At 36.4% G+C, this 19,194-nt stretch overlaps 1 protein-coding gene across 1 annotated transcript in view; it reads left to right on the forward strand.

Annotated features, from left to right (window-relative positions):
• Positions 1–19,194, forward strand: part of LOC574964 (A disintegrin and metalloproteinase with thrombospondin motifs 18) — a 92,964-nt gene that overhangs the window by 60,779 nt on the left and 12,991 nt on the right. The window contains exons 8-11 of the mRNA XM_011678605.2: positions 8,692–9,000; positions 10,301–10,409; positions 13,299–13,429; positions 14,224–14,347. Coding sequence (XP_011676907.2) covers positions 8,692–9,000; positions 10,301–10,409; positions 13,299–13,429; positions 14,224–14,347 — 673 coding nt within the window. The remainder of the gene's footprint in view (positions 1–8,691; positions 9,001–10,300; positions 10,410–13,298; positions 13,430–14,223; positions 14,348–19,194) is intronic.

Below are 19,194 nucleotides of genomic sequence, written 5' to 3' on the forward strand. Positions count from 1 at the left end.
TAGCACAACAATATCATGCTGTGGGATAATTATTAGGTGGTCTGTTGAAAACAGATCACCTATTGTTTTCGTCAGAATTTTCTTTATTATTATTATTATTCTTTATTTTTATTTATTTCCTACACTTTTTTGTGCCTAGGATAACTCAAGTTCGGTTTCGTCAATTTCATTCAATTTTGGCACAGTCATAGGTCATTGTCATGAGACGTGACAGGAACATTTTCAAGGTCATCACGTCATCGTGACGTCATCCAGGCGCCATTTTGTGAAATCACGTTATCCATCATATCTTCATGATGCATAAGCAAAGGTCATTCATATCCATATCACATATATTTCAGGTAAAGGGTCAAAAGGTCATGTCATCAAAGGTCACATAAAGGTCATGACGCGCGCGTACGTGCGCGTCAAAATTTGAAAATGCTCAAAATCACTTTACTATTAAAGGAGAGTACGAATTAGGTCATTTTAAGCATTTTAAAATTTTCCGTCCGTACGTGTCCACGCGCGCGTTGCGCGCGCTCACAACGCGCGGAAAAGGTCAACTTCATTTTTTTTTACATGATTTGGATTCCTCTAACCGTAAATGACAATTTACATTAATTTCAGTCACTCTTGACCTTTTATAAGGCCGTGAGCGCGCGTCAAAGTTCAAAATCCGCGCGGGCTGCTATGGGCAATATAATGCAAATTTGATCAAAAACATCCCATTTTAAAAATCAAAATATCTCTTCAGAGAGTCAATTGACCCCAACTTTTATATCATGGTTAGAAAAAACATGAGTTGGAGATATGATTTCATGTGTCATTTGACCCTCAATTAACTCATGACGTCATCATAATGGCCTCCGAACTCATAATTTCAATTTTCATATTATGACGTCAGCAGATTTTTTGAAAATTGATTGTATCTCTGTAAATGTTGATCAATTTTCTTTCAAATTTTGATATGTTCTACCTGAGAATATTCTCTACAAATGCAGTAACCACGATATTTCATTTTGACAAAGGCATCATGGCGTATTTTTGCGATTAAAGGAGGCATGTCAATTTTTCACATTTTGCGTGTATTCTCTATGGGACATGACTTTTTCTCAAAACTGGATTCTACATTCTCGTCTTTCGCGAGCAATATCTCCGTCGTTTTATCTTTGTTTACGCTGAGCTTAGAGTATGTTGTAGCTGAGACAATAAGCTATCACAAGTGTGGCCTTTATTTTTCGATCAGATGCCGGGATCATGCTCATATTTCACTTACAAAGTGGGATTTGAGAATTTCATTTTCCGTTTACGTGTAATCTCTATGTGAAATGTTTTGGTATATCGGTAACGCACTTGACTTCCGACCTCGAGGTCCCTGGTTCGAGTCCGGGCGTCTCCAACAATTTTTTTTCTTCACTTTTTTTTCTTTTTGACCTTTCACTGTACCATCTCATTTGAATATTAAAACACGTAGAATCGCAAATAATGTAATAAACAACTATATTTAATTTATTATTACCCTATTATCACTTGATCCATTACTTTTTGCTTGTAATACTTATGGGAGATGACTTTTTCTTAAATCTGGATTCTACTTTCCTGTCTTTTGCGAGCAATATCGCCGTTATTTCCGCTTGTTAGGTGGTCTGTCAACGACAGATCACCTATTGTTTTCGTCAGAATTTTCTTTCTTTATTATTAGGTGGTCTGTCAACGACAGATCACCTATTGTTTTCGTCAGAATTTTCTTTCTTTATTATTAGGTGGTCTGTTGAAAACAGATCACCTATTGTTTTCGTCAGAATTTTCTTTATTATTATTATTATTCTTTATTTTTATTTATTTCCTACACTTTTTTGTGCCTAGGATAACTCAAGTTCGGTTTCGTCAATTTCATTCAATTTTGGCACAGTCATAGGTCATTGTCATGAGACGTGACAGGAACATTTTCAAGGTCATCACGTCATCGTGACGTCATCCAGGCGCCATTTTGTGAAATCACGTTATCCATCATATCTTCATGATGCATAAGCAAAGGTCATTCATATCCATATCACATATATTTCAGGTAAAGGGTCAAAAGGTCATGTCATCAAAGGTCACATAAAGGTCATGACGCGCGCGTACGTGCGCGTCAAAATTTGAAAATGCTCAAAATCACTTTACTATTAAAGGAGAGTACGAATTAGGTCATTTTAAGCATTTTAAAATTTTCCGTCCGTACGTGTCCACGCGCGCGTTGCGCGCGCTCACAACGCGCGGAAAAGGTCAACTTCATTTTTTTTTACATGATTTGGATTCCTCTAACCGTAAATGACAATTTACATTAATTTCAGTCACTCTTGACCTTTTATAAGGCCGTGAGCGCGCGTCAAAGTTCAAAATCCGCGCGGGCTGCTATGGGCAATATAATGCAAATTTGATCAAAAACATCCCATTTTAAAAATCAAAATATCTCTTCAGAGAGTCAATTGACCCCAACTTTTATATCATGGTTAGAAAAAACATGAGTTGGAGATATGATTTCATGTGTCATTTGACCCTCAATTAACTCATGACGTCATCATAATGGCCTCCGAACTCATAATTTCAATTTTCATATTATGACGTCAGCAGATTTTTTGAAAATTGATTGTATCTCTGTAAATGTTGATCAATTTTCTTTCAAATTTTGATATGTTCTACCTGAGAATATTCTCTACAAATGCAGTAACCACGATATTTCATTTTGACAAAGGCATCATGGCGTATTTTTGCGATTAAAGGAGGCATGTCAATTTTTCACATTTTGCGTGTATTCTCTATGGGACATGACTTTTTCTCAAAACTGGATTCTACATTCTCGTCTTTCGCGAGCAATATCTCCGTCGTTTTATCTTTGTTTACGCTGAGCTTAGAGTATGTTGTAGCTGAGACAATAAGCTATCACAAGTGTGGCCTTTATTTTTCGATCAGATGCCGGGATCATGCTCATATTTCACTTACAAAGTGGGATTTGAGAATTTCATTTTCCGTTTACGTGTAATCTCTATGTGAAATGTTTTGGTATATCGGTAACGCACTTGACTTCCGACCTCGAGGTCCCTGGTTCGAGTCCGGGCGTCTCCAACAATTTTTTTTCTTCACTTTTTTTTCTTTTTGACCTTTCACTGTACCATCTCATTTGAATATTAAAACACGTAGAATCGCAAATAATGTAATAAACAACTATATTTAATTTATTATTACCCTATTATCACTTGATCCATTACTTTTTGCTTGTAATACTTATGGGAGATGACTTTTTCTTAAATCTGGATTCTACTTTCCTGTCTTTTGCGAGCAATATCGCCGTTATTTCCGCTTGTTAGGTGGTCTGTCAACGACAGATCACCTATTGTTTTCGTCAGAATTTTCTTTCTTTATTATTAGGTGGTCTGTCAACGACAGATCACCTATTGTTTTCGTCAGAATTTTCTTTCTTTATTATTATTCTTTATTTTTATTTATTTCCTACACTTTTTTGTGCCTAGGATAACTCAAGTTCGGTTTCGTCAATTTCATTCAATTTTGGCACAGTCATAGGTCATTGTCATGAGACGTGACAGGAACATTTTCAAGGTCATCACGTCATCGTGACGTCATCCAGGCGCCATTTTGTGAAATCACGTTATCCATCATATCTTCATGATGCATAAGCAAAGGTCATTCATATCCATATCACATATATTTCAGGTAAAGGGTCAAAAGGTCATGTCATCAAAGGTCACATAAAGGTCATGACGCGCGCGTACGTGCGCGTCAAAATTTGAAAATGCTCAAAATCACTTTACTATTAAAGGAGAGTACGAATTAGGTCATTTTAAGCATTTTAAAATTTTCCGTCCGTACGTGTCCACGCGCGCGTTGCGCGCGCTCACAACGCGCGGAAAAGGTCAACTTCATTTTTTTTTACATGATTTGGATTCCTCTAACCGTAAATGACAATTTACATTAATTTCAGTCACTCTTGACCTTTTATAAGGCCGTGAGCGCGCGTCAAAGTTCAAAATCCGCGCGGGCTGCTATGGGCAATATAATGCAAATTTGATCAAAAACATCCCATTTTAAAAATCAAAATATCTCTTCAGAGAGTCAATTGACCCCAACTTTTATATCATGGTTAGAAAAAACATGAGTTGGAGATATGATTTCATGTGTCATTTGACCCTCAATTAACTCATGACGTCATCATAATGGCCTCCGAACTCATAATTTCAATTTTCATATTATGACGTCAGCAGATTTTTTGAAAATTGATTGTATCTCTGTAAATGTTGATCAATTTTCTTTCAAATTTTGATATGTTCTACCTGAGAATATTCTCTACAAATGCAGTAACCACGATATTTCATTTTGACAAAGGCATCATGGCGTATTTTTGCGATTAAAGGAGGCATGTCAATTTTTCACATTTTGCGTGTATTCTCTATGGGACATGACTTTTTCTCAAAACTGGATTCTACATTCTCGTCTTTCGCGAGCAATATCTCCGTCGTTTTATCTTTGTTTACGCTGAGCTTAGAGTATGTTGTAGCTGAGACAATAAGCTATCACAAGTGTGGCCTTTATTTTTCGATCAGATGCCGGGATCATGCTCATATTTCACTTACAAAGTGGGATTTGAGAATTTCATTTTCCGTTTACGTGTAATCTCTATGTGAAATGTTTTGGTATATCGGTAACGCACTTGACTTCCGACCTCGAGGTCCCTGGTTCGAGTCCGGGCGTCTCCAACAATTTTTTTTCTTCACTTTTTTTTCTTTTTGACCTTTCACTGTACCATCTCATTTGAATATTAAAACACGTAGAATCGCAAATAATGTAATAAACAACTATATTTAATTTATTATTACCCTATTATCACTTGATCCATTACTTTTTGCTTGTAATACTTATGGGAGATGACTTTTTCTTAAATCTGGATTCTACTTTCCTGTCTTTTGCGAGCAATATCGCCGTTATTTCCGCTTGTTTTTTGTTGATTTTTGAGTATAATGTAGCTGAGACTATATGCTATCTACATCTCCCTCATTTTTTCAATCAGATGTCAGGATCATGCTCATACTCATCATCGTCATCATCATCGTCATCAATATTATCATCATCATTATCATCATCATCATCAATTTCACCATCATCATCATCATTGTTTACATGTCTATATAACTTCTCCCATTCTCAAATCTATCATAAGACTTAGACAGACCACCTTATTCGTCTTCGTGACGAATTCAAGTCTAGTTTTAGTTTTTTTTTTCTTCTTTTAGCATCAAATGAAATTTTATCAAAGTAAACCTGGTGACCTATTGGGGCAATTATTGATATTTTTGATTGATAAAGGTTTACATTGATTGCATTTCGGAAAGATCCTTTTTGGGGGCAATTTCACCTTTCCCCAAAACAGCATAGTGACTTAAAAGTTGAATTAAGGACATACCATTGTAATCAAAGCCAGCATCCTTTCCTTGTTCCAGTATTACAATCTGTGATCTTCAGGGTATTGTCTCAGTCCAAATATTAGTTGTATCCTCCAAGAGAAATGAATCAACCATTGACCAGGAAATTGATGAAAACTGTTTGTGTGTAGCCTGCCCCTGCCGCCACCCATGATGAGCTCCTCCCTTCCTCTCACCCCCACAAACACGTAACATAGGGGGCTGTTCCGATGGGGCTACACCCTTCTGTGTCATCCCCCATTAACAATATAAGCCCCCCCCTCATCTTTATTGTGATAATGATGATAAAAGTTGTGGTGATGATGATAATGAGAATAATTTGGATTGATATAGCGCTTGCCTCTTTTAATAGCACTTTGCATTTATCATTTGTACTAGAATTATCTCTTCATCGAAAAGATGCTAGTGGATTGGGGGGGGGGGGAATATTTGTGGAATGTGCCCCTCCCCCATCATTTTGAGACCCAAGTGGCATACCTTCAGTACACAACCTTAAAAATGTGCCCCCCCCCCCCCCCCGTCCATTTTCAATCTGATAACCGTTTCTGTCTAATTTTCTTTCTTCTTGTTTCTTTGTCTCTTTTTCCTTCTTTTTCTGTCTTGTCAGAACATTTTCTTGAATTGTGCCCCTTTAAATTATCCTGAATCTGCCCCTGGATAAGGTTGCTGTAACAAAATATAATAATATAAAAATAGGCGGACACATTGATTTATCAACTTACACATTCTGAACATTTCAGATTATCTCAAAATATGAATTGAAGTAAATTTGTTTGACATATCATCATAAAGATGCATCAGACATATAGCTCAATATCTTGCAATGTTTGTTTTACAAGGTCAAACGTTCAGAAGAAGAAAAAAATACATTGGAATGAGTGTCAGTCAACTGGGAAATTGACAAGCAAATCAATACAAATCCCTAAATGCAACTCCCAGCCACCTACCTTTTTAGTAACTCTGTATTATGTATGCAGTGTATTTATTCCCACTTATGTGTGTTAGTGGTACCAGACATGATTAGCATTTAATGTATTTTCTGGTCCCATTTATCCTTTCAATGTTAAACACTCACATTTGATTGTTATATTGATGTAGTTTTTGTTTGGTTAATAAACTTTAAACTTCAATTGTTCAGTTGTCTGAATGGAATTAAGTCTTTATAATTCAAAGCTGTGAAAATTGATGGATTTTGACAGTTCATGGCATCGAAAACAAAATTTGCAGTGTTTGCATCATTTTCCACGTTCTACTTCGAAGCAATCCACTATAGTCAACTCAAAACTATCTATTAAAAGGAGATTTAACGTAAACCCTCTTATAGAAATAGCAACACAATCGAAGGTGAAAATTGTTTGTACCCCTTATAGAAATCAATCTGTCTAGATCCTTCCCAAAGCTGCTCCAAAGCTAATAAGCTTCTGTGAATTTACCCATTTTGCTCTGATGAAAGATTTCTTTTCTTTTGTGAAGCCGTTGCAACAAATTACGAGAAATTGTTCAATCAGTATCTTGTGATTGTGGGGAAGTAGGCAGGTTGGAGGGGCTTGAATCTCCTTGCTTTGTGTCAGGAAATTAGCCGTTTGAAGGTTGTAAAATGGGGGAATGGAAAGATCATAACTCAAGAGCAAATTTATCATAGCCCTAGGCCTCGGGAGCAAAAAAGTTAATGCTCGTAAAAATACTCTGGTTATTCTGGGACTGTATTCTGTTACAATGTTCCACTGACAGATTGGTGTAGGCCAATCGCAGAGTCATAATTAGCAAGGAAATTATTAATTTGGGGTGAGAATATAGAGGTGAAACAGTTTGAATCATGTGAGAATCTGGTCTTTCCCTTCGTCTTGAAAACCATATTATAATAAGGTCGTGACCTGTGTACATTGCAGGTTGGAAAGAGAGAGAATGCAAAGTGCACAGTCATTTTTTCTGAAATTAGGAAATTCTTTCGACACCAGTTTAAAGGTAAAGACCAGTATTGGAAACGCCCCAATTTCAAAAAATGAAATGGAAGCTCTCATTACCAATCATGTGAAAGAATATGTTTTGACTAATACATGATGATAAAACATTTGCCGGGAAACCGCCTACTAATTCATATATTTGGTAAATTTGTTTCTCTCATGGTCTGTGAGAGATATAGGGTAGTCCCATATACATCTTTCTGTGTATAGTGCTTGTAACTTTACGAAGAATGGGCCAAATTTCTTATCATTTTGAAGATTCCAGGACCTTGCAGATGCTAGATGCTAGATGATCAACCTTTTCTGATCGATTCCACAACGTTTCTTTCACAATGCAATCGCATGACCATAACTGGTCTTTACCTTTAATAATCAACAACTGAACACATATATTGTGTATGCATCGAGGGATCATATTTCTCTAATAATTACTCAGTCATAAAGATAATAATCTCTTTAATAGATAAATGTATAGAATTATCAAATTTGTAGGAAGTTGTCAATTTGGATTTAGCAAATGTGAAAGATGATCTAATTGAATCACCACAAGGTGGGCTCATCTTGTTATCTTATTTCAATCATGAGCACCCATTTTCACACCTTTTCCGAGGTCATGATCATTTGGGGTCGTCCGTGGGATGTGAAGTTCAAAATTCATAGACATGCACCACATGTCTTCTTCTTAAATGTCAATTGATCTATGTAATTCAACCGACATCTGATGTCTGGGTCCGTATATTATAACTCATGTTTTCCCAAAAAAATGTCCATTGGTGTAGGTGTCATGTTTGAGTGACTTGAAATACAATAAGATGAGATAGTCTATGAGTGACTGAACTCTCCAAATTCTTTGGTAATAGAATCTGATCAAGCTTGCATTACTGATAATTGTAATCATGTATGAGGTGTGCTGTGGAGTAATCATTTATTCAATGATATAAACAAAAGTTTTAAAGTAATTTTCATTTGAAAGATACAAAACTCAAGCATTATCATTAAAAAAGTAGCACTCTGCCCACTGTTGAATAGTATACAGCTTGGAAGCAAGGTACATGTAGATATATTATTCCAAATATGTAGGCTTCAAACAAACTTGATCCTGTGCTATTGCTCGGTATAGGATATTGTAAGTTGTAATGTTGTCATATTATGTGTTTTAATATCACTTGGCATTACCCTTTTATCACGATGCTATGATGTACTTTTTGTAGCATTCTGAACTTCCATAAGTGGTTCATAAAGACTGTCCTTTCCTTATATCCATCCAGAGTCTCTGCCAGTCCATGTGGTGCCATAGAGGGGAACGCCGATGCGAAACCAAGTTCCTGCCGGCGGCGGACGGAACCCCCTGCGGCGCCACCATGTGGTGCATCCAGGGCAAGTGCCTGGACCGGGGCCAGCTGGGACCCACCATGGTCCATGGAAACTGGTCCGAGTACGGCGAGTTTGACGTCTGCTCCAGGACCTGTGGGGGCGGGGTGCAGTACAAGGAGAGGCGGTGCGACAACCCCCACCCTCAGAATGGGGGCAAGTACTGTGAGGGTCCAAGCAGGATATATAGAATGTGTAATATTCAGGTGAGATTTACTTACAACTTTTTATTTTCTATTTACATCCATGTATAGTTCAGACATATATTTGATATACTGATGCATTTAAGGCAAATTGCCTACTGATAGGCAGAAAGGCATTAATTCCTATACTTAACCACAGAGTTAATGCCTTTCTAGTTCTTAATAGAAACAAATACTCTAGAAGTATAACAATCTCATTAAAAGTCATACGTGAAAATCGATGAGTTACAGGTAATTGTGCATTTTTTCATGATTGTTAGAACTTTTAAGAAACTGTTCTGAAATTGTGACCAGGTCAACATATATTTCTTTTGATAATGTGATAAAATATAGTATTCCACTCCCTGTGTGGAAAGATTACGTGGAATAATTTTATTTTGGAGCTTAATCCAAAGATTAGAGCCATATCAAGAGTATTTGCACTGGTACTAAAGTTGTGTGACACAAATCATGAAGGTGCTAAGAGTTTTCAGTCTTTGAAGAGTTATGTCAGTGCAGTGAACTCCAGTCGTTCTTCATCTCCTCTACACCACCAGGGATTTAAGCTAATCCATCAACAGTGGTGACATTAATACTTGTGCACTTATGACAAATGTTTGCATATTCTCCAATGGTTTGTGTAATATCCTCAATGTTGCTGTTTTTGTGCTAGTATAGTTCCATGAACTCTGCGTCAAAACCTGCGAGAGTCTTGTGACAGTTTAACTTCTTGTAGCTGAATTAAATGTTCAAGTGATCAATCAGCGAGTTTCTTTTCAATGCCAACACCTGTAAGTTTAAAAAAATGTAACAATCTGTCCAGAATTCATCAGTTTTGGATTGTTAATCCTTTCTACAACAACAGGGTACCTCGGCGAGTTTTGCTTTGAATCGTTTCCAGACGTAACCTCAGAACCTGTCTCGGTTTCCTCAGGTGTGCTTAAGGGATTAACAGCCCCCCATCAATCAGCATCATCGACACAATACCTCAACATTTCTGACAAATGTTGGTCATATTCTCCAAAGATTTATCCACTCTTTAAAAATGTTACCTTAGGCCTGCCTATTCGGTTACACCGTGAAGACTCAGCCCTGCGTTACCTGCTAGCTGAGAACATCGTGAGTTGGTACGTGAAGCAACGGCTGCAGACATATTCCCCAAACTGGGATGAATTACACGATTTGCGGGGAAAGCGATGAAATATGTTTGGTGAACGATACCCCCACAATTCCCCATTGTGACCGAATGACTCCTCATGTTCTCTCTGACTTCCTGCTTATGTTGCTTTCTCGATTCTCTCCCCTCTTGTTTCCATGACAACAGGAGTGCCCGGATGAGTCGGTGGATTTCCGAGCCCAGCAATGCTCCTCCTACAACAGCCGTCCTTTTCGAGGGTTCTACTACGACTGGAAGCCTTACCTGCACGTTAACAGTGAGAACCAGTTCCTTTTTTATTTTGTTTGTCCCATTTGAATTTGAAATGTACTTTCTCAAGATAGTTGGTTTAGAAATAATTCCAGTATATTTCAAGAGTGTATATCACTTCTGGCATACAGCATTGAATTCAACCCAAGATAAGACTCTAAGTGCCTTCGTTATGATTAGAACTTTCAGTATTTTTAGCAGCTTTGTAGTATAGAAAGTTCAACAATTAATCAATTTCATCATTATTCATGTCCTATTACAGCTTTCTGGCTGCCTGAATAATCTGATGAAGAAACCGAATGTCTGCTAGATCTAAAGTGAACGGAACAAGATTAATCCATTTACCATTTGAAAACCAAGAGCACTTCTCTCTCTCTCTCTCTCTCTCTCTCTCTGTCTAGTCTAATTCTCTATATGTCTGTATTTCTTTCTCTCTCTCTCTCTCTCTTTCTCTCTCTATCTCTATCTTTCTCTCTCTCTCTCTCTCTCTCTCGCTCTCTTCCTCTCTCTCTCTCCCTCTCTCCTTGAGGAAGTAGCATCTCAACACCATATGGAACTCTCTCTTTTTGATATTTCAAATGTATTTGATATATTCTGCTATTTCCCCTTCTTCCTCTGCCCATTTCAACAAAGCCTCTGATCTGTCAAAACACATTGAATCACAGATCAGTGATGCCAGCCTTTTGGGAGAGGACCAATAATTGATTGTTTTTTCTTTGGATTTTGGGTGTGTTGTTGAAAGGGCTGGTCATGCTGTGATCAGGCTTAAAGGTAATACAAAGTTTTGGGAAATTTTGAAAATTGGGTGGATAGTGAATCTTTACAATTTTGATATATTTGGATGCCCCTAGGGATGAATTATAAGCACTAAAAAAATTAGCCCCTAAAACACTTCTGTTTTCGAGAAAAATTAAATATAAAAATTTACCGGTGCTCCCGGTAAATTTTGATAAATTTCAAATAGCGCCTATGGCCGTACAATAGTAGCTGCGACCATGAAAATCTCAGAATATGTAGTTGTGATATATAATTTCCAAACGGGAATAGCTAATCAGTCGATTTTAGTCAAGAAACATTGTTTCATAGCTAAATTAATATCTTGACCTTGAGAGGGAGCTATACAACATAAAGAGTTTATTATTTATAATTTCATAACTTTAGACTCAATTTCAACCGCGACAACGATCAATGAATATTGTAGGAATGCATATGCTTCCAATATGTTAATTTGAACCAAATTCATGACCCCATACCAAAACTTTCTAATACCTTTAATATTTCTGAATTTATCTCCAGCGTATGACTCATATGATTGATGCAATGTGACTGTGCTATATGTAGCAATCCCTGATAGATATTATTAGATTTTGGGTTTTTTTTTAAATGTAAATTTTGGAGTTAAGAATCCAACTTTAACCCATTGACTACTGAATTGTCTCTTCCAAATGGGCTTGATTATACAGGAACCACCCATTTACCATAGACAATAGGTTGATTGTTAGACTTTTATCAAGTTTTGATAATGTATAGCTCAAGATATTTAGAAACTAATGTTGGAATATAAATTTAAAGATAGGGTATTTATCATAAACGTGCTATAAAAAATAGAAATCATTCATCAAAAGGCAGGAGGGCAATACCTATTCTCCCTCCATTTTAGATCTTGTTATTTTTTCTAAAGTTTCATTCATTCCAGTTATTGTTAGTTTCAAATTCACTAATATTGATTTTTATTTGAAACAAGTTCTGTTGTTAATTATTGGTTATGCTATATGTCTTGACGAAGCCATCAATAGGAATGATTTCTTCCTTTTCCTATTCTTCTCCCTTGTCTCTAAAATCTGTTTGCATTTTATCAATCACTTTAATGATCTTATAGATTAACCGGAATCACCTTAAAATGCATCTATATTATAATCAATCTTGTAAGTCAGATTTTCTGATCGCTCTAAAGTTCCAACCACCCCCTAAACGTTCCCCTCGAAAGGATACAATCTTCTCCCAAGCGTGTCTGTGTTTTGACAATGTCAGTGGCCTTTTATAAGAGTACCCTCTGACTCACGCCCCCAGCAGAGTCTATCCGCCAGACGGTCCAAGCTCCATCCATCTGCATCCAATGTTTCCCCAACCCTAGCTGTTAGCTTGTCGCAGCAGACAAAACATCTCTCGCCTCCTCCGTCCAAAGGTTGCCAAGTTTCAGATGTTGGGATTCGTTGAGAAAGTTGAATTCTCAACTGTCCCTTTAATTGACCAATAATATTACACGGCTTATGCCTATGCGCAATGTCTTATTCTTGACCCATTACATACATGTGTATCATGACTTTAGTCAAAATGCATATATACCTCTGTGATGCATGGTAAAGGTCAATGTATTAAACCTGTTGCTGTAGGCTAGAGAAGAGGAGGTACTATTTGTGATTATTAAAGACTAAAATGCTTTGATTTTATACTTATTTTTAAATTTTAAAACATTTAAAAACTATTTTCTTTTATTTAATAGACTTTTGTTCACATATATAGTCATTATAGTAGGCCTTTGGTATGAAATGGAGAAAGTATATATCTAGTTTTACTTTCTTGTTTGCACTTTCCCTAAGTTCTGCCTTTTATGTATCTCATATAATCTGTAAGAGCCAGAAGGGCATAGACTCATATTAATTTACAAGGAGCTAAAACCCTTTAAGCTTTTAGTAGAGGATAATTTCTCTCTTTTTTGTTCTCTCTCCGTTTGGCCATCATAATCTCTCTCTCTCTCTCTGTTTCTCTATTTCTCTTTCTTTGATCTCCTCCCTTCCTCCTTCCCTCTCTTTCCCTCTCTCTTTCTCTCTCTCTTTCTCTCTCACTCACACTCATGTTTTATATAATTTATTCTCCTTTATCTTCCTCTCTCTAGAAAACGAAGCCTGCAAGCTGTACTGCATCGCTGACGGGTTTGACTTTTACTTTGCTCTCTCTGGGAGTGTGGTCGATGGGACCAAATGTGACGCGGATTCTAACAACGTCTGTGTTAATGGCAGATGTGAGGTAAGCGCTACACGATAGGACCATTATGTCATCTGCTCAGAGCCAGAAAGGTTTTAACTCTTATCCTTTTTAACAGAGCTAACACCCTTCTGGCTCTCAACAGATGATATATTCAACGGAAATCAGTTTCTGCTGCTCGTCTGGGCCGTGTCTTGATCTTTTAGGAATATGTGCTCATTTTAGTCATGTCTTTTGACTTTTCTATTTTCCCCTTCCTGTGATATATCATGTTGTATTTTCTCTCTTTCATCTGTACTTTTATTTTATTTTCTATTTGGTAATTCCTTCTCTTTCACTTCATCTTCTTTACGTTCTTGTTTTTTTGAATGATTTATATGTTCATCTCTGTAATGTCTTTTCACTTTTATCTTTCTTTTCTGGTATTATTCACTTTCTCTATCCTCTAATTTCTTTTTTCTCTGCTTAATTTTCCTATTATTTTCTTTCTTAGCTTTTGAAGTCTCCACCCTCTCTCTCCCTCTCTCTCCTCCCATTCCCTCCAATCCCCTCTCTTCTTCTCTTTTCCTTCTGTTATCCTGATATCTATTATTGTTTATTTCTCATTAATGTTTGCATTAATATGTAAATACTTAATTTATTTTTTCATTGATATGCCAGTTGTTTGACTTTCACACTATAAAATGCCTGCAATTGAAATAGCTTCTAATAATTCCAGTATCATTTTATTGCAATACTGTTATTTTTTTATGAACTTGGATTGTACATGTACATAAAATACTGGATGAAGATATGGAGGATTAAAAGTGAATTAAAATACCTATTTTGCCTTTCAGAAAGTAGGCTGTGATCATATCCTTGGTTCGGAAGCCCAACCCGATGCTTGCGGAGTGTGCCATGGTGATAACTCAACATGTGACTTTGTGAGAGGCGTCTACGCTGAGCAACATGAAAGGAATGGTGAGGACCTCCTTCATCCTTCTCAACCATCTTATCCTCCTCTTTGTAATCCTCCACTCTCTTTCCTCTTCTTTTCTCTTTCTTTTTGCTTTCTCTTAAAGACCCTCTGTACTAGTTTGGCATGGAGGGATAAGACCTCCCTGCGAGATCACTGGCAAGCGGATATCTCATCAAATCAGCTCTCAATTAACATAAGAAATAGGGCATCATGTGGGATCAACAAGTACTGCATAGGAATGGTTGGCTATATAGAGGGTGCAAGTAGCTATACGTAGTGGAGTGGGGCTTTAAGTTCAGTAATGTTATATTACTTTCACTCCCCTTATTTTCCGTTGCCCCTTTTTTCTCCTTTCCTCGTTGATTGGACCCCTATGAATATCAACCAGGTATGGGGGATGTTCCATCACACAAGCGGAAATCAAGGAATTAAATGATTTAAAAGAAAAAGATATGTCACCTCTTCCTTTTCTTAGTATCTCTTCTCCTCTTTTCCTGTTACATTTCTTTCACTTGCCTCATCACTTCTAGGCCCCTTATTCAACCTTCTCCAATTTGAGTGGACCTCTATCAAAATCACACACACCATACCGATCGGAATATTCAATCTCATAAGTGGAAATTAATGGATTAAATGATTAAAATATTTTGCATGCCCCTTCCTGTCCTAAGATGCTTTCCCCCTCTATTTCCATTTGCTATCACCCCATTTTCTACTTATCATTGGATTTGCTTGCCCATCTTCCTCTGGCAATACCTTTCTAATTGAAGAAGCATCACATGAAAAGAAAATATTGTAAGATATTTTGGGTTATTTCACTGATACAGTCATTGAATTTTACGTAAATTTTAAGTTAATGCTTCATAAAATCAAGTTACCATTCCTTGTACATGATGACATTATTTTACTTGGCAGGCAGATTTCTTTAGTACCTTCCCATTTGCCTAAATAATCTATTAAAGTCATCTGTTGTCAGTGCATGATTTGTGTGCTTTTTCTGCCAACGTTGTAACGTGCAAGATCATTCCAAACTAATTAGAATTTATTTTAAAGATACACTGAGATCCCCATAACAGAGCAAATACAAGAAAACTTATCATTGTGCAGAATCTGGTATAATATCTAACAGAAATCAAATAAAATTGTAGTATTTTTTTAGTAACTATGGATGTATTCTTCAACATAGGATGATTTTGATTTTCATAGATAGTATTGATTAAACAACAATGCAAACTCAGTGAGTTAAATTCGGAGGACTTACCAGAAATTGTTTAGGCTATTTTCTCATTACAACCCATTTTTTAAAATATTGAATATAACTTTGATGATGAAAGAAAGAAAAAACTAATTTAGCTTGATATCTTTAAGCGAAGTGAAAACAGATATTATGTAGTTAGGACTCAGATTGCTTGTTTTGTTTCTGTTGTCACACTTATGACCATGGCATTGCTCAAGATGTACATGGAATACTATCGGTACAAAACTGATTGGATCGAAACTATAACATATTACACCAACCCCTCGTGTGATTGCATTATAGAGATCAAGGCTAGATCAGTCTCTGAGGTTTTTAATTGCATCATAGGGAGCACCTCCTTAGGTAATAGCATTTATTGGATATCTTTGATACCTGCATGAAGGAATTGAAGATTGGAGACTTTCCAATGATCAGAAATTTACCTATTAAACCCACACATTTAATGTTCCCTCTGTGAGATATATTCAAAGGTATTTGAATAGTTGAAGAAAGGGAAAAATAGAAGTTTGGGAGACCAGCCGTAAATGGAGATATAAAACTGTAAAGGTTTTTTCTTCGATCTGCAAATACAGATAAAAATAGAAATCACAGATTTAGTACATCATTCATGTTACACAAGATACAATAAAAATTGTCTGAATAAACCAAGTAGCTGTATCTATAAAGATTCATTTTAACACATTTTCCTTTTCTTCTATAAACTGTCAATCTTGACCCCGTCCTTTAACTATAAAAAATTCAGAGTACTTGAACCAATGGCTACAAAACCTTTTGCATTTTGTAATATGCACTACTTTGATTAACTCATAGTTTCTCAAACTGACTTGACTTCCCTTTAAACAGATTACTGCCAATAAACCAAAATAACTGTAAACATGTCTATCTTGCATCCATACACAAGATTGATTATTCACATCTATCTGCATAGCATAAATTTGTTCTAAAAACCTCAATATTAGATTGTCATTTCGAAGGAGACAGACAGAAATGTACTGAGAAAAGTTTCAATGTTCATTTCAGGGATAAAATTATTGTGCATGTTTGGAACCAGAAGGACATTAACTTATATAGTTTAACACAGGGTTAACATCCTTCTGGCTCCAAACAGGCGATATGTATTAGATACAGGGTATTAAGATATGTATGCAATCAATGAATACACATATACAAGTATTTAACGTTCGGCATGGCAACCCCTCGACCCTCACTTTCATGTCGCTAGTCCAAAATATCACTCTATTAATGGGTTATCTGACCAAAGTAGAGATATGGTTAAACAAACTTCCTGAGGAGGTGCAAGCTTCCACCATGGCCCATTCCATCCCCCATTTATCCTTACGTTTCATCTGATTAGCAGACCTGCTATCTCTGTGTGTATGAGTCAGTCAGTACGTCAGTCAGTCAGCCCTGTAAGAGGGACTAGTAGGGCTCTTAATCTAGATTGGGGTAACTCGAAGCCCCCTGGATGCTCCACAAAGATGTGCATCTGAGAGAGAAAGAGAGAGAGAAGATGACATCATACGTATCTGTCATCATTTCATCCCCCATTATTGGCATGTCAGCTCAAGATGTTTGGTGTATTGAAAGAAGAAGGAGGATATTTCATTTTTGAACAGATCATGAATTCTGTTTTTTATTTCCTTTTTATTGGCTGAAGTGGGAATTCAGGGGATGGGGATGGGTACTAACTTCTTAATGCCTTATTCAATAGTTTCATGTGTGACAATTTTAATTGAATAAAAGAAGAAAATAACCATTGAACTTCCTCAGATGTTCGAGGTGTACAAATAAATTTGTAAAAACCTGATATTATGTAATTTTACATTTTATATAACACATTTAAAAAACATACAACACAAGATTCTTGATCAATGTTGTATTTGACTGACCAATACAAAAACATTTAAGCCATATTCCTAGTGTTGTAAAGATTCCAATATGCAAACGGAAGAATACCTGAAATAGTTGCTACAGGGCCAGTTATATGCACCTGTCCATGCTAGCTATCAGTGAGTAATTACGTAACGAAGATGACACAGTGTTGACTCATGGTGCCACTCAGTCTATCTGATGTAGCAGGAGAAAACAGCCTTCAAACCTTGAAGTTATTTAAGTAGTTGAATAAATGGTCAGGGTTTTTTCCCCGCATGGATAATCCATAATAATGCAATTAACCTCAGCCTATTACAAATTCACCTGGTGTGTCATGGTATAATATAATAATCGGTTACCTGGAAAACTTTTGTGAGCATCAAATTTAATTGATTCATAACTACGATTCAATTGAATTTGATGCTCATATATGTGTATATAATATGCCTGTATTGTGACTATGGATGGAGAAATAATCTTTCAATCTTTCAAACTTTTTGATTAATAAATTATGACTTCCATACAAGTTCAGATTCTGGGTAAAATGTAGGTAGGTGCTCATTCAAATTACATACATCTGTTTGAAACTTGGTGATTAGGACAACATTTTTTATGAATACATAATTAATTTTATTTACATAATGAAATGACTACCGTAAGTAGCATTATGTGTCAAGGGAAGAAAAGGGAGGACGTGATGCATGTAGTATATGGCCACAGTTTGGTCATGTATTGGTATATGCCACATTTCTGTTACATATTCAAACTGAGTAATAGATCAAGCAAATACACGATGCTTTGCACTCTTAAGGCTCAGAAGATAAAGCAAGCCTGTCGCTATACCAGTTGGCATTATGATTAAGAGTGAATGGTACAGGGATCAATGAATCACATGATTAATTTTGTTTAATAAGTCTGCTGCGTATGGCATGCATGCTTGCTCTGTAGATCTATGTACAGACTACACAGACGATTAGGCAAACGATTCATCACTCTTTTGCCCACACAGAGTGGGGCTTCGTATATGTCACACTAGATGGGTTAATATGTGTATTAAAATCATACAAGTAAGACATGCAGTTTGATAATTAAAACTTTACTATCTGTGATGTAAACTTAATTTATAAGTTCATTTTGGGGGGCATTACTAAGACATAATGGAATTTAATCAATATACTTAAAGTTAAGTAACACTTGGAGTTCCTAGAAGTTATTTTAACATAGAATAATTAACAATTTACTAGTCAGAGCATGTTGTTTGTATTGGTTATAGCAACCTTAAGTTTTGTGTAACTTGAACAGAGATACACACTCGCCTTAGCAAGGGATTACATGATTGAGAATAAACCTTGTGACAAGCAGAGGACTTAAGTCCTCAACCAACGGGGTTACCCAAGGCTAACCTCAGGCATGACACTACAGATCTTGAAATGTGATTTCATATCCGTAATAAGGCCAACTCTAATTTGCTCTAGGTGGCGAAGCAACGCTTGACACATGTGTGTCCAATATCTATCCGCTGCAATTGAGTATTGACGGAGCAGGTAGTTGACAAATCCACATCAAAAGTGACAGTTTTACGATAATTTCCCCCAAAAATGTTTTGCAAGAGGAAAGCTTAGGAAAGGAAAAACTCAGTCACTGGTTATAGCAGTAGAGGAGAGACAAAATATATTTCATGACTCCAACCAAATCAGTAACGAGCTGAGGATGTATATA

Source organism: Strongylocentrotus purpuratus, unplaced genomic scaffold (genome assembly GCF_000002235.5).
Source record: "Strongylocentrotus purpuratus isolate Spur 01 unplaced genomic scaffold, Spur_5.0 spur5_scaffold_8, whole genome shotgun sequence".
NCBI lineage: Eukaryota > Metazoa > Echinodermata > Echinoidea > Camarodonta > Strongylocentrotidae > Strongylocentrotus > Strongylocentrotus purpuratus.